Source organism: Ascaphus truei, chromosome 4 (genome assembly GCF_040206685.1).
Source record: "Ascaphus truei isolate aAscTru1 chromosome 4, aAscTru1.hap1, whole genome shotgun sequence".
NCBI lineage: Eukaryota > Metazoa > Chordata > Amphibia > Anura > Ascaphidae > Ascaphus > Ascaphus truei.
In genome coordinates, this window is record NC_134486.1 from 246,955,277 (window position 1) to 246,972,584 (window position 17,308).

At 42.9% G+C, this 17,308-nt stretch overlaps 1 protein-coding gene across 50 annotated transcripts in view; it reads right to left on the minus strand.

Moving 5' to 3' along the window:
• TRDN (triadin) overlaps window positions 1-17,308 on the minus strand; it is a 798,289-nt gene that overhangs the window by 470,845 nt on the left and 310,136 nt on the right. For 48 of the 50 annotated variants that reach the window (XM_075597200.1, XM_075597198.1, XM_075597218.1 and 45 more), the window contains one exon: window positions 15,466-15,531. In XM_075597200.1, coding sequence (XP_075453315.1) covers window positions 15,466-15,531 — 66 coding nt within the window. The remainder of the gene's footprint in view (window positions 1-15,465; window positions 15,532-17,308) is intronic. The other 2 variants (XM_075597185.1, XM_075597179.1) reach the window with 1 other exon arrangement.

A 17,308-nucleotide genomic window follows, 5' to 3' on the forward strand; every position in this document is an offset into this window, starting at 1 on the left:
AAAGAGATTTGATAGTATAATTTTTTTTATTTTTGTGTTGAAATTTCCATACTATCACTTTGAATACATGATATAATTTACTTATGATAAGTAAAGTAAGATACGTATATTTCGGATAGTAAAGTATCTAAATGCCGTTACTCTCAAAAGTATTTCATTCAATTAAATCATAAAAATCAAAACACAATTTCAGTGACAAAACCCAAAGAAGTTTGACTTAGAACGTGCGTGGTTGGCAGGACCCCTGTTTTTTTTTGTACATTTCTAAAATGTTTGCTATTTGCACTTCTATACTTATACTGACTGGGAATTCCTCTGAGTGGTGTGTGTGTGTGTGGTGTTGCTGCCTCTGCCTCTGAGCATGCGAGGCACCTGGCGGCTGCTTCTGCGCATGCGCGCCCATCAGTAGTCCAGGACGTAACTTCTGTTATACATTTTCGCAAAGAGATTTTTCCCATCAAAACTCTGTACTTGCCACCAAAGAAGATTCACTTCAAAAATATATAAAAACAGCTAGGTTTCTATGGGGGGAAAAAAAGACTGAACAGGGTAGATTACTGATTTTACTTAGATTCAAAATAAATGTGCTCAGTGAGTAAAATAAGATAATTCTAGGTGGTTTGAAATGAAATGGATCTAGAAATGAACATGCCTCTTTGATCACTGTAGGTATTTTCTGCTTCTGCTTATAAATAGCCTCAGATCAGTTTGTATTGGTATTATTTTATGGTCATTCAATGTACAGTAGTTAGACACATACAGTATACACAGATTATTTTTGTCAGGTTGCTACTATGTTTAGCTTTGAACAAATTAAGTAGTCAATGAACAAGTACATCTGGTTTAAAACAACATTTCTTCCTAGGATGTTGAAAATGGCACCTTTTCTACAAAATGAAACGCATAGTAGTATTTGTTGCATTTCTATCACACATTTTGTTTAACCACTCATATGCACACTCTTTCCCCACTTAACAACTCAGCTAGGCCCAGGAACCTGCAGGAAGCCTGGCTACATGCATGACTTTGCTGACCAGACACAGTTATTTTGGCTTTCATTTTAAATTCCTATCCCTCAATTCAGTAAGTTACTTTATTATATCCAGAGAAAGTACAGTGCACCAAAGTAGTTTCTCACAAGCTTACCTTGCCGGGTTTTTTGTTCCCTACTCAACATATCACTCTATGCACCCTCAGGTAACAAACCTCTTCATTTGTCTTACCCATGTACAGACGCGGTAAATATTCTGTACAAGTTGTGCACCTGAAGGGGGCTCCCTTTATTTTTATTATGGATATAAAATGTTAAAAAAAATCACAGCAATATATGAACATTCTGTTTGTTTCTTAAACAACATGAATCAAATAATATATTTTTGAATCCCATTATTATTTGAAACTTTCTTCCTGAATCCTAAGACAGTGTGATGTTGTGCCTCGCTGTTTTATGGGGGGATATTGGTTAACTTCAGTTGTTAAGAAATCTTAAATGCAAATTATTATTTGAAGGAAGAGATACTGTGCGTTGTATCAAAAAATATTCACAGTTCTCTCTAGAATGTCCCATGTTATTAACGTTTTTTTTTTTCCATCAATGTATTTGAATTTGATTGGAAATATGGCAAAACCTTTTATAAAAAATCAATCAGTGGTTCTTTCCAGAGTTAATTAAAGTTATGGCTGGATTAGCAGAGTTTAATGAACAGTGGTTTTTCATGCCCTGTCAAGTTATCAGGTAGAAGGTTATGCCAAAAAGGTGCATAGTTGACCATAGTTTATGTCCATGGCTTCCTTTGGACTAATTTTGCAACGGAGAAGTCTTTAGTGCAGCAGTTTTGATTTTCTATGCTACACTGTTTATTTGCTATAGCACTGTGATATGACAAGAGAGGATTTTTTATTGCAGTTTATGTCTTTAATTTAACTTGAGCACACATACATAATTCCAATTATACCCGTGAAAAATGAAGTATGTATTAAAAATGCATGTGCAAATGAAAAAAAAACAAAACAAAGAAGTCAAACTTATTTTTTCTAGTGGTAATTAACCCCTTCAGCACCCCTTTGACATACGGCACAAGTCAATAAAAGTGCCACCACAGCGGCCTTTATGACAAACGGTATTTGATAGGGGCTATATTTAGGCACATACTACAGTAAAGGGTCGAGTCCATTCCCTCCCTTTAACTTCTGGCCTGACTGCCGGGACTGAAACAGCATCACTTGGTCACTCCGAAGGGCGGTCACGGGATGCGGAAGTGCTGGAGGGTCTGTCTCCACAGCATTGGCCCGACATCCCGGCACTCAAAGGGTTAAGAAGCAATAGTTGTATGCAAAGGTTTTTATTTCATATGAGATCTTAGGAGAGCCTTACTAAGCAATCTATAATTCGATAGTTCAGTAAGAAATCATGCCAACTATATTTTTTTAACATAAAAAATACAAACAATTTCATATTTTTCGATTGTTTTGAAACTGTTTGGCACAATATACTTGAATACTTGACTTCTATTCACACACTATTGATTTAAATTCACCCTGTTTTTTTTATTTTTTTATAAGGAGGTCTAGTCTTGGTGTTTAGAGGGAGGATAATGTCAGCCAAAAGAGGTATTTGCATTGAGCCACATACAAGGTCTCAGCCAGCGCATTGGGAGTAAATCAGGCAAAGACAACTTGTCCCTCACACTGATTTCCTATAGAAGTTGTTCAAATAGTATTGCTTCTCTGAGCCATGGCATATTTGGTTTATGATCAACATTATACATATTATGCTTAGATAACAGCGAAGTGCTTGCACTAATGGCAAAAGCAGATCAATACAGAGAGTGAAAGCAATGCAAATATTGTTTGTGCTCTATTGGATTAAAGGAACATGCCTTGTGATATTCAGTACTTTTTTTTAGGCAGTTTCATGATAAGGGCTGCTACAGTTACTGTATATACATTACTGTCAGAAGCATATAAATCACTGAGACCAATGACACAGGATCTTGAAGGGACATACCCACCCCCCCCCCCCCCACAAGACGTAATTAGTATGAGAGGTTACCACATGGTAAGTAAACAGACTGTTAGATTTACCACATGGCCCCTTACGACATATGCAACAGTGACTGGCCATATACAGTATAAGAGCCATGCCCTCGCATAACACTTCAGTCAACAGTGGAGTGAGAACGTTGAAAAATTGCGTTCGATAAAAACGAAATAAGAAAAACAAGAAACGTTTTTATATTTCGACTATTTTCCAAAGAGGACTATTGTACAAGCAAGAGAGGACAGTGGGCTTCAAATAAAATATATCTGCTCCTGGAGCTGCTTTTAATTGATTAATGTCGATTGTTTGGTCTCTGGGTAAAAATAGGGAATCAGACAAAAAAAATTGCGAACGCACAATGATTACTACTCCCTTCAAGAAAAAAAAAAGAGGAGGTTTTGCATCTACTTTTGCTTCATATCTACTCTTCCATAGCTCCCTGCATTTGTCTGCCCAAGGCTGTGGACAGGCAGGGAGTGGGCGGCACCCTGTTCGGCCGGGTTATTTGTGGCTGGCTAGGTGCGCGCTCGTCTGGGGGCGAGGCCACGGCGGCACGGAGCTGGTTTGCCCTCATTGGGTGAACTGCTCACGTGACGCGCTTGCGAGCGACAAAATCTAATTTGCTTGCTCTGCAAGCTTCTAAGGCCTGGGACATAGTGGGTTTGTCCGAGCTGAGGCGCGCTGAGGCTCAGGGAAAGCGGTGCTTTCCCTGGCCTTACACAGCGCACTGTCAGGGGGTGGGTCGGGGGCGGGTCGTGATGGGCCAGTGACGTCACGGAGCTGGTTCAACCTCATTGGGCGAACCGCTCACGTGACCAGCCCTGCGCTCTGGCAAGCAGGAAAATCTCAAACCTCCGTCAGACACACGCTTCCCCAAGCGTGCGGACGCGTGCGCGGGCCGCTGCTAAAGCCACTCTCATTACGGCTGCAGGGGCTCAGTGCCGAGCACCAGCACGGTTCAGCACGGGTCAGCGCATAAGAGCTGACCATGTCTGAGGCCTAAGTGCTGAGCATGTGCAGGTGCTTGCTCACGCAGGCCACACACATTGCCTCAATGTGTTTCAGAGCAGCCAGCGTGAGTGCGCCCGCACGCTCAGCACCACCCTGGCCGAGGCCTTAGTGATAATTCTATTGGTGTATTTTTTCTCATACTATGATCAGAAAGATAAACACTACCCTGTACATTACATGCACACATCTTTATAGTACATGAAGCGATATTTACATTTTACTTTGTCTTCCCTATACATTACAGTACTTGTATAACGAAAAGTTAAGGACGTTAATATATAGAGTTCATTTAATGAAAGACACAGTGCTTCAGTTTGTTCTTGTAGGCTTAAAACAAATTAATTTTATATATATATAATAACTAAATTATACCCTGTGGTATTCTGTTTAGCACCCAATACATTCCCTTTGCATCCTGTTCCTGTGTCCATTGTATGATATATAATGTATTGCTTCCTTGACATATTTTGTTGTTCTTTAGAGGGAAATTATCTTATATTTATCTATCAACTCAAATGTGTCTGGGGATATTTAGTATGATTTGAAGCTGGATAAGAGCTTAGCTCCATTCAAATGGGGCTTCTCCAGCACCGGGAACAAAATAATCACAATCTTAAATCTAGGGCCTCGAATCAGATTGTGTGATGATTGGTGGTTGGAGGGGCAGACCTTTACTTTCAAATATTGTCACCCAAACATTCCCCCCTGTGGGTTCCTACCTCTTCCGGTGCAATGGAAGAGGCCACAGGGGTTAACTTCTGTAGCTCTGTCCAAGGCTTCCTTTGTCTGCTGCTGGCCTTGCCACCTTTGACACAGTAGATCTAATCATCATCATCATCAGAGGAGGAAGGGAGCCTAAGAGAAGCAGTTAGGCTCTGAAGACCCTACAGCTACACCGGATGATTTAAGTACACTCCCCCTCCATGTAACTCTCCCCGACCTAATGTCAATCTCCCCCATTTGTCACTCTCCCCAATGTCACTCTCTTCTAGCACCCGCTACTCTGTTCTACCCCCATGTCACTCTCTGCTCTCGCACATGACAAACTGCTCTCCCCCATGCAACTCTCTTCTCTCCCCAATGACACTCTGTCCTCCATCCATGTCACTCTCTTCTCCCAATGTAATTTTCCTGTGTGTGTGTATCCATTTCTACTGCCTCTAACTAAACATATTCCATCTGTCTGTTTCTTATAAAACGTACAAAATTGGATTCCTATGCAAAAGGACATTAAAACATACCAATCCTTTTTAGGAGCCTATGAAGCTAGTCACACATATTCACATTAGATAACAAACCGGAAGGTTTTAAGTTTTTTCATTGCACATCTGACCCTCCTTACATCTATGTTGGAATTTGAAACAAACCAAGCATCTAAAAGCGTAACAAATCTTAGCTTTTGCCTGTTATGCCACTGCCACTAAGCTGTTTCCAGTCCCTGCAAAACTCTCAAAGGGAATGACTGACAACATCAAGCCTCAGGAGACAACATAACAAACAGAAATAGTGATGAAAATAGGGCATCTGAATTTTATCGCTATTACAGCAGTTGCACAAGATAATTCAAGTCCCTGAAAGAAACAGCAGGTAAACAAAGATAAGTCTGTAATAAAGCAGGTAAAATATTAAAATGTCATGTATTTACTTATAGGAAATGTAAGAAAGTGTACTTTTCATGTATAGAAGAAACATTTATTTTTACAGTAATTTAGCTACTGTGCATTTTTGCATTTATTGATTTATTTTTATTCATTTTTTTTTTTTTACTTGTCTGGGCTGTTTGTGTATATCAGTTAGTGTTAGGAACTGCAAATGGGCCATGCCTTGGTGTGACTACAAGCTTACAACACTTTGACTAAAGAGTTCAACCATATGACCCACACTTATGCGAAGACAAACAGATAAGTGTTTAACTATATATTGTTGCATTGCATTGTGTTTTTTTTTTTAATACAGTAAATTTATTCACACCCAATAGCATTCCTATACTGTATATAAACAAATACACACACACACACACACACACACACACACACACACACACACACACACACACACACACACACACACACACACACACACACACACACACACACACATATATATGTAGAGGTATCAGTACCGTGTTAGCCGAGCTTCAATAATCAAAAAATAAATAGATGATACCGTTCTGTGGCTAACGAAATGCTTTTATTTGTGCGAGCTTTCGAGATACACTGATCTCTTCTTCCGGCGATGTTACAATGAATGAAGCAAGCAAAGGGTATACTTAAAAACAGTGTCTCTTGGAATGTTATTTGTGCTTGTCCTTCCCCCGGTGTGGATGAGATTTATGGCTAGAGGTGTTAAATGGTTCCTGAAAGTAAGTGATGTAGGAGTGTGTGTGTGTATCTGTGTGAATATAAATGAATGGAGAGCCCACAGTGTATACAGTGCTTTACAAAAGGGGTGTGTGGAGTGGGAGTTAATATAAATGGTGTGGGTAGGTATTCATTTGAGACAATCTGTAAGCCTCCAGGAACTGTGTAGAAGGGAAGATGCAGCCAAGGTATGTTCAGAGCAATGGAGTAAATTTTCTCCTGGGGATTTAGTTTCCTACTTAAATAAAGGATGGGGTGCTCCTCACCTTGAGACTCCTGGGAGAGTACCGCCCCCAGCCCTACCTCAGATGCGTCGGTTTGGACTACGAACTCTTTGGAGAAGTCAGGTGTGACCAACACTGGTTGGGCACAGAGAGCTTCTTTCAGGCTTCTAAAGGCCTGTTCGGTTTCGGGGGACCACTTTACCATTAGCGGTCCTCTTGCTTTTGTGAGGTCAGTTAGTGGGGTTGCCTTAGTTGCAAAATTGGGAATAAACCTTCTATAGTACCCAATTAACCCCAAAAAGGTCCTTACTTGTTTTTTTTTGTAAATGGCCTTGGCCAATTTTGTATCGCCTCCACTTTGAGTGTTTGGGGTTTGAGTAAACCTCTGCCAATAGAATATCCCAGATACTTGGCCTCCTCCAGACCAATAGTGCATTTAGCGGGGTTAGCAGTTAGTCCAGCAGACCGGACTGCGTCAAGCACAGCTTGGACCTTTGGAAGGTGGGATTGCCAATCTTCACTATGGATTACCACATCATCCAGGTAGGCGGCAGCATACCGAGCATGTGGTTTTAAAATTTTATCCATCATTCTTTGGAATGTGGCGGGAGCTCCATGTAAGCCAAAAGGCAACACCTTATACTGAAAGAGGCCGTCTGGGGTTGAGAAGGCTGTCTTTTCTTTTGCCCTTTCTGTGAGGGGAACCTGCCAGTACCCTTTTGTTAGGTCTAGGGTTGTGAGATATCGGGCTTTGCCCAGTCTCTCTACAAGTTCATCTACCCTGGGCATAGGATAAGTATCAAATTTTGACACCGCGTTTAGTTTCCGGTAGTCATTACAAAACCTTGTTGTACCATCTGGCTTTGGGACTAAGACTATAGGGCTGTTCCACCCACTTTGGGATTCCTCAATTACACCTAGTTTTAGCATTTTTTTAACCTCTAAACTTATAGCCTTTCTTTTGGCCTCTGGGATTCGGTACGGTTTAAGGTTAACTCGGACCCCCGGTTCAGAGACTAGGTCATGTTCAATTACGCTAGTTCTACCTGGCCGTATAGAGAAGATTTCTTTGTTTCTTTTCACTAAATTCTGAACCTCTCGTTTCTGATGAACAGACAGGGTTTCAGCTATGCTAACCTCTGGGTCAGTTTCTTGATTCTCTGACGGACCTGGGGGTATTAGGGTTAACAAGACTTCTCTATCTTTCCAGGGCTTGAGTAGGTTTATATGGTAAATTTGCTCAGGTTTCCTCCTACCTGGCTGTCTTACCTTATAATTTACTTCTCCCACTCTTTCCAAGACCTCATATGGCCCATGCCATTTAGCAAGGAATTTACTCTCCACGGTGGGAACCAGAACTAGTACCCTATCACCTGGAGAAAAAATTCTGACCCTAGCACCCTTATTATATGTATTCCTCTGTGCTTCTTGAGCTTTCTCCATGTGTTCCCTCACTATGGGTAGGACTGCAGCAATGCGGTCCTGCATCTGGGCAACATGCTCTATTACACTTCTGTAAGGGGTAACCTCGTGTTCCCAAGTCTCTTTGGCTATATCCAGTAAGCCCCTTGGGTGTCGGCCATACAATAGTTCAAACGGGGAGAAGCCTGTGGATGATTGGGGAACTTCCCTAATGGCAAATAACAGGTACGGTAACAAACAATCCCAGTTTTTCCCATCTTTATCAACCGCCCGCCGTAACATGCTCTTTAAGGTTTTATTGAACCTTTCCACTAAACCATCTGTTTGTGGATGATAGACTGAGGTTCTGAGATGCTTGATTTTTAGGAGTTTACATAGCTCTTTCGTTACTTGGGACATAAATGGTGTTCCCTGGTCAGATAGAATCTCTTTAGGAATCCCGACCCGGGAAAACAGAACTACTAACTCTTTTGCTATGTTTTTAGCTGAGGTGCTACGTAGGGGAACTGCCTCCGGATATCGGGTGGCATAATCTAATATTACCAATATATGCTGATGTCCCCTAGCAGACTTTATTAGGGGTCCTACTAGATCCATAGCAATCCGGTCAAATGGTACCTCTATTATGGGAAGGGGTACCAATGGGCTGCGGTACGCCTTGAACGGGGCGGTGATCTGACATTCTGGGCATGAGGAACAATAATTCGTAATTTCTGCCAGAACCCCAGGCCAATAGAAGCTTCGGAGAACCTTTTATCAACCCGATATACTAGGTCGTTCTCTACCTCGAAGTAGGGGTAAGCAAGTGACCTATCTGGTTGGCCAGGAGTACTATTCTGGTCCCGTATATTTCCCCTTGCTACCGCTAATGTGGGGTCCTCCCACTGGGCCTTCTTAAAACTCCCAGGACTGACCTCTAGGTCAGCGAGGGTCTTATCCGGTTCTGGGGTGGTAAGTGTCTGCTCAACATCTTGATTTGGGGTATTCCCTACCAAAGTAGTGATGGGGAAGGGAATTTTACAGCACTCCTCCTTTTCCCCCTTCTTATTTGGGCCCTCGTCAACCTCCATTTCTGAAAAAGGGAAAGGATTTGTTTCTTCTAATACTTCGTTATGGTCCGCTATTGAACTCTGGGCGCTATTCTGAGCGGGGGACCACATTTTTAGAAAATGGGGAAAGTCGGTCCCTATTAACACATCATGTGCCAGTTTGGGTACAATACCCACCTTGAAATCTAAAGAACCAAACTCTGTTTCAAAAAAAACATCAACAGTGGAATATTCATGATTATCCCCATGTATACAACAAATTGCCACTCTTTGTGAACTGTTTCCCTGTTTCTTCTTAATGGGCAAGAGGTATTCGGACACTAGTGTGACCATGCTCCCAGAGTCAAGAAGTGCCCGAACCCTCTTACCATTAACCTTTACAAATGCCCACAGATGGTTATTCAAGGGGTCCTCTGGGCTAGGGCCCATACATTGGGACAACAGCGAATAAGGTTCCACGCTGTTGCCTTGCATGGGCTCATCATTTAGTGGGCAGATTTTTGCTGTGTGGCCCCTCTCATGACAATTTACACATTTAGGTACATAGTCTGTGTCCCACTTAGAGCCTTTTCCCGGCTCCCCATGTTGGCTATTGCCCTTAGTGTGCGAACCACTGTTGCTGGTGCTGCGTGAAGGTGGTCGCCGCTCTTCAGCGCCCCTTAACCCCGGTACCCTTTTACCGTCTCTGGAAGAGTCCTGGAACCTCGGGTAGTGGGGTTGCTCCACGACTGTGGGTTGCGGGTGCTCTTCTGCTGCATTGTACCTTTCTACGAGGGCCACAAGCTCATCCGCATTGTGGGGGTCACTCCGACTGACCCAACGGCGTAAGGCAGAGGGAAGTTTCCTCAAGAACTGGTCCATGACCAACCGTTCCACGATGTGGCTGGCTGAGTTGATCTCGGGTTGTAGCCACTTCCGGGCGAGGTGGATTAGGTCATACATCTGGCTTCGGGTGGCTTTATCCATCGTGAAGGACCATGCGTGAAACCTTTGGGCGCGAACAGCCGTGGTTACGCCGAGGCGGGCGAGGATCTCGAACTTCAATTTTGCATAGACGTTAGCTTCGGCTGGCTCTAGATCAAAGTAAGCCTTCTGGGGTTCGCCGCTTAGGAAGGGTGCGATTAGACCAGCCCACTCAGCTTCTGGCCATCCCTCTCTCTGTGCCGTGCGTTCAAACGTGAGAAGATAGGCTTCCACATCATCCGAGGGTCCCATCTTCTGAAGGTAGTGGCTTGCCCTGGTCATTTTCGGAACTGGGGCTGCCGCTGCCAGTGGAAGGTTACTGATAGTCCCCCTCAGGATCTCGAGTTCCTGCTGAAAGCCCTGAGCGAACCGCTGTTGCTCCTCTCTCAGCAAGCGGTTTGTCTCTTGCTGGTTTGCATTCGCGTTTTGCAGGGCTTCATTCGTCTGTTGCTGGTTTGCATTCGCCTGTTGCTGGTTGGCATTCGCCTGTTGCTGGTTGGCATTAATCTCTTGCTGGGCTATTAGCAGCTGTTGCTGGGCTGCATTCGTCTGCTGCTGGTTTGCATTAGTTTCTTGCTGGGCTATTAACAGCTGTTGCTGGGTTTCATTTGCGTCTTTCTGGGCAGCGACATTGCGTACCAGCGCACCCACCACGTCTTCCATCTTGTTTGCAGAGGATGAAAAAAACTTTTTTTTTTTTTTCAAAGTTCTTCAACCCGCAGACCCCCTAGTGTTCTGCCCGCATTCTCCACCATATGTGACAAACGGCTTACTCCGGGGCTCCGTCGTTTGTCCGGGACTGTTTAGAACACGGTCTTTTAGGGTAGGTTAAATGATGAGGCGTCACGTACTGTTCCTTTAAACAGGCTATGCCTGGTTTATTCAGTCCCAGGCACTGAGACTGCCACAGTGCATACAACAGAAAACAGATCAAAACAAAAGCTGCTCACCTGAGCGATAACTTAACTTAGATATCCCTGACTCAGGGTTGGAAGTGGCTTTTCCACTTCCAACATCAAAACACGGTACTTTTGCAGTCTTACACAAATGAACAGAAAGATTGAACCTGTTTGGGGAAGAGGCTTCTCCCCTCTGTAGTTCAGCAGCCTTCCAGCCTCCTGGCTCTTGTGGGGAGACCAGAGCAAACAGGAAATCAGTCTTTCATACCTGATTCCTAATTAGCATGACAGGTGACAGAAATCAGGCAGCAGACAAACTCTGGTCTGGATCTCTCATCCCTCAGTTCCAGCGCTTGCCAAACTGTGGGATGGAGTGTATGTATTATAAGGCTGCACTCCCAGGCCAAACAGGATAGAAACTGTCTAGTATCCTGGGAGCCCTATATACGGAATTTATTACCATCCCCTGGTTTCTGTCACAATATATATATATATATATATATATATATATATATATATATATATATGTATATGTATATGTATGTAGAGGTATCAGTACCGTGTTAGCCGAGCTTCAATAATCAAAAAATAAATAGATGATACCGTTCTGTGGCTAACGAAATGCTTTTATTTGTGCGAGCTTTCGAGATACACTGATCTCTTCTTCCGAGTGGATATAAATGGTGTGGGTGGGTGTGGAAATGTGGGAGTTTGTAGCACAACTAAAAGTGTGTGTGGATACTAAGTGGTCCCTATTGGTGTATAGGGATGGAAAAACAAGGAGTATTAGTACCTACACAGAAGGGCCCGCGGGACCACGCCGTCACGCTGCCTGACTGATCTGGAAACACAGTGAGGTCTGCAGAGGAACCTGTGTACTACTTGCGAGCAAAGGACAACCACTCCCCAGGATCCACTAAGCGCATTGACGCTATTTACAGGACATTGAGACTGTGGCAGAGTCATCAATTATCTGGCATTTCACCTACCTGTAGGTGGAAAGGAGAGTGAAGCTCTTGTGGTTCCTGGTTGCAGACCCTGGTAACTGCCACTCTGTGGCTCTATGCTTGATTAATCTACCTTGATGTACAGTACGCATAACCTTGAAACACCTTATATATAAACATAGTTTATTACATTTTTCACGATGAGTGTTGTGCGCTTTGTCTGTTTTTTGTTACTAGATTCTAGGGTCTTGGGCTACCCTTTACACAGCAGCAGATGCTCATCTACATTGGTATATATTTATTTACCTTTTCCACATGGTGGGGTGTGTTTTTTTGATTTAAATTGACATCACAATTAACACTTTGTATTAAGTATATATTTTAGTGCGCACTTATTTGTTTTTTTCTAAGTATAGGCAGCCTCTAGGTTCTTTTGGAAGGGATCGAAGCAGCTTGGTGAACCCAACTTAGGCCGCATCCATGGTTAGCACGACTGCATGGCACGAACAAATGGCTGTGCCTCAATGAGGACGGCTACAGAGCGCGCATGCGTGGATGGACAGCGCGGATGATTTTTTGTGCGACAAAATTATTTGATTTTGTCATGCGACGGCCAGGTTACGTGAGCTCCGTGACGCCATTGGCCACGCCTCTGACACGCCTCCCTGTCGCGAGGATCTGCAGTCCACAGATCACTCTGCTGACAGGCGCACGCATGGCCATGTGCTCTGTCGCACCCACACCATAGACTCTGCCTCAGGCTAGACAGGACAGAGTAACCAGGAGACTACTATGTACCGCAGCTTCCCCTACAGGAGAGGGTGGGGACAGTTAAGGGTTGAGCCTACCCTATGCGCTCTGGTGACAGCAGATAGTAACCAATTCGGGCACGGATCGAGGACTTCTGGCACTTGTTATGTGACACTTGCCTTTAACAATTTTCAGAACTAACAGAAATGGAATCAGATATTTTTGGAGGGCCAAGAAAGCAAAAATTAAAGAAAGCATCCTAGTGGGAAAAAAAGTCACAGGCCTGGTGAGAGGGTGACCGGTGATACTGATGGGGTATCCTTAGTGAGCTTTGAACCCTTGTCATTTTCCTTCCCAGTTGGAGTTCTCCCAGTCTGACCGTGGGACTGCTGTTTCACTGCTACTGTTCTCTGCAGAGAACTTTCTAATGGTGGTGGATTGTCTTATGACCCACACCTGCTTCTTAGCCTCAGCCAGGCCATTATAAGACCTCATCTTCCTGCTTCCCATTGCCTGTTTTTATTGTGGTTCCCTTCGTAAGAATGTTTGCTCCTTGTTTACTGTTGTTGTGTACCTGACCCTATTCGGACCTTATAATGTTGCTCCTCTGTTGTCCTGACCACTGCCTGTTTCCAGACCATCCCTAGAGTACCTGCCTGCTGCCTGCCTCTGACCACTGATGTCCACTGACCATCACTACCTGCCTGCTAGCTTTTCCCAGTTACTGGATTCCAGCTCCGCAGTGGCTCCCTGGGACAACTTGCCAGATCCACAGATGCACCAGTCAGAGGGGGCCTGCTGAAGGCTTGTGGAAGGGAGGTGCCCTCTGACAACCAACTCCGGGACAGGCACCTCTGTGGGCCCCCTTCATCAGGTCTCTTTCAGTCCTCCTCCATCCTCCAAGACTGCATGTTAGCACGCTAGGCTCCCCTTCACTTCATCTTGTTCATTCTACCTCCCAGGTCCATACTTTTACCCCCATGCCCAATCTTCTTCCCCTAATTTTAACCCTAGGCACATAACGCCCACTCCACAGACACATAACCACCTGCCCAGAGCACATGCTTACCCCCCTCCCCCAGCCTTCCACAACCCTTCCCTTCGGTCCAAACCTTCTCTCTCCACATTAGGTACCCCCAGTGCACCATGTGAGGGGGATTAACAGTGGGGGTTGGACTCGGCTCCCTTTATTTGTCCTGGGCCCCAAGATTTCTATCGGCGGCCCTGTTTGTATCAGCACAAAATGATTCATGCAATATCCTGATGTGTCCTTTTCTTTACATACATATTACAGTTTAATACCATCACAGGTAGTTGGGCAAATACCATCCTAATTTGCATTGCTGATTTTATTTTTCCTGTCACCTTATAAGTCAGTATAAATCCTTCTAAAAGTCATTTCAATTATGATTTGCTTGCCAGTCTCTGATGATCCTTTCCTATCAAAGAGGAGGTAATTAAAGAGTGTTGAAAAGCTCTTCAGCCTAACAGGTGCTGCCAATCAATACTGCAGAGATACTGTATCAAGAAGCATTAGACTAATTAAAGTAATAATCTAAAAGGAATTTAAAATGGACAAAAACAGAAAGCAAGCAATTGCTTTGAATACTAGGACTGACACACAGTAGAACAGTAACATGGTCAAGTGTCAATCATCTATTCTCTGTCACCTATAAACACATTGTCCAGGTAAACATACTAGATCTCTGAACTCAAGTAAGAAAATATTTTGAATGTCAGTACATGTAAAGTAGTGTGTTATAAAACAAGATGCAGGTCATGAAACCAAGTTGTTTGGAATTGCCAACTTGAATTAAAAATGTAAAATTTGCATATGAACATTGAAGTACCTGCAAAAATCTGTGTAAATGTAATTAAATACAAGGTAAAACACAATGTTTACCATTTTCAATCTCGGGGGATATTTCCTCAGACTGAATTCTTCAGCAAAGTATTTTATTTTGTATCTGATTACATTTCCTTTTTTTTTTTAATATATATGTGTGTCGTATACTGTATAGCCGATTTTTTAGTTTTAAACATTTTATGTGTAGCCCCCTTTCCCTATGCCTAAAGGAACTAAGCGGGCAACTACGCGTGTTGCTGTACCTGTTTGCTCACAGGAGTCCTAAGCCCCTGCCTCTGGGAGCCTGGGGTGAGCTCTTTCTCCTTGCAGTGCAGCGCCTCCACCTATGAGAGATCCCAACACTGGCGGGATAACCCTTCACAGGAACCAACACACAGTGATAAGCACTCATCACACTGCGCATGCACAACTCACCACATTGCGCATTCACGATTACCAAAATGGCTGCCCCCACACTCCCTATTGTGCAGAGCTCCAGCCAACTACTTAACAGCTTCCCGCACCGGAGGCAGGATAGGGGGACTCGGATACATATGCATTTACAACTTGGATAAAAAGAAATTGCTGACACGATGTCATGTACAGTAAGATATGCTAAGCTGCCTTATTAAGCACAAAAAAATAAATGTCCAAATGTTATATCTAAGCAACACATGCCAGGAATCATCAATGCGTTATTCGCGCTATAGCGGGTTGAATCTCTGAAACTTGCTATTAAACTCAACAAAAAAATATCACTGAGTTTGGTGCTATAGCGATAGTGCAGATCACGCTTTGATGACTCCCGGCCACTGTGCAGTACATCAACACACAGCATATGAATACATAAACTGCTTATCATGAACAGTACCTGCCACATGCCCACTGATCCAAATGCAGCACCTATTATCTATTAACTTTCACATTTATGATCAACTGTATTCTTTAGCATACCTGCTTTCCTTTGTTCAGAAACATCTGTCTTCTTCTCTGGTAATGTTTCCTTCTGTTCTCCTGCTGCTAAAGCAAGAAAATAAAAAAACCTTGTGATAAAGTCTTACTTTCCTGAAGAATAAAAAGGAGGCTTCTTTTCTAGTAGAATTTAGTCTTGCTCATTTTGGGTACAGATGTATATAGTATAAACGCTGTCCTCGAAGGTTCCTGCCGTTTTTGAGATACTATATTTGCGAAAACATTCAAGCAAAGGGTATTTGATGATTTGCAGAATGCAAAAATATGTACTTCCCAATTAAATATGCAACATTTGACAATATTCAACAATATTTGCCACTAGTCTAGTAATCGCCAACTTTAGTTGGTGTCTGGGTGTTCCCTAAGATTATCAGAGTGATGGTAGGTAGTTTTTGGTGGTTTCCTCTTTGCAACTTTTTTTTATCAAGCTGCAGCTAACCAAAATGTGTCAATCTCACAAATTTGAACAAAGGTTTCCCCATCTCTAATCTACGGTAGTAACATTGACCAGATTGCAATAATACCAGGAAACTCCTAAACTAATTCATAAATTCTTATAACTACATTTTTAAAGAAGAGTAATAATAGAGATGGGCATTTTTTTGTGTGGTGGATTTGGATCTGCCAGTTCACTTGGTCAGTGTATTTAAGATGATCAATGTCAAAAAGGGCGATATGCGTTTTAGGTATTTTTTATTATTATTGCCAATACAATCCACGGATTCCGCAATCTGCTAACGGATTTGTAGAATACAATCCACGGATTCCACAATCTGCTAACGGATTTGTAGAATACAATCCACGGATTCCACAATCTGCTAACGGATTTGTAGAATACAATCCACGGATTCCGCAATCTGTTAACGGATTTGTAGAATACAATCCACGGATTCCACAATCTGCTAACGGATTTGTAGAATACAATCCACGGATTCCACAATCTGCTAACGGATTTGTAGAATACAATCAACGGATTCCGCAATCTGTTAACGGATTTGTAGAATACAATCCACGGATTCCACAATCTGCTAACGGATTTGTAGAATACAATCCACGGATTCCGCAATCTGTTAACGGATTTGTAGAATACAATCCACGGATTCCACAATCTGCTAACGGATTTGTAGAATACAATCCACGGATTCCACAATCTGCTAACGGATTTGTAGAATACAATCCACGGATTCCGCAATCTGTTAACGGATTTGTAGAATACAATCCACGGATTCCACAATCTGCTAACGGATTTGTAGAATACAATGCACGGATTCCGCAATCTGCTAACGGATTTGTAGAATACAATCCACGGATTCCGCAATCTGCTAACAGGATTTGTAGAATACAATCACCGTATTCCGCAGTCTGTTAACGGATTTGTAGAATAGAATCCACAGATTCCGCAATCTGTTGGCGGATTTTTAAGACTCCGCCAACGAGTTGCTGAATTAGCGTATTGGATTCTACAAATCCATCCATGGGTGGTATACAATGGCAGTTTCTGATTAATCCGCGCAGATCAAAACCAATCAAATCCGTTTGCGGATTTTACACCGCAAAACTGATTTTGTGGGGAAAAATGCAAGAACGTCTGTGAAACCGATTTGGGCGGATTGGCCCATCTCCAGTTAATAACAGTTAGGAAGTAGTACTAGAATTGTACATACAATGAAATTAAAAAAAGGACTCAAACAGGCAGATTCAATCAAGTCTGAAGAGTGTTCAAAAGAAAGTTTAATCACCAAAATATGGTGAAAATAGCCTCACTATAGTCAATATTGCATTAATCATGGTGAAGAGGCAGTGAAGACAAGGTAAAGTGGTGTGA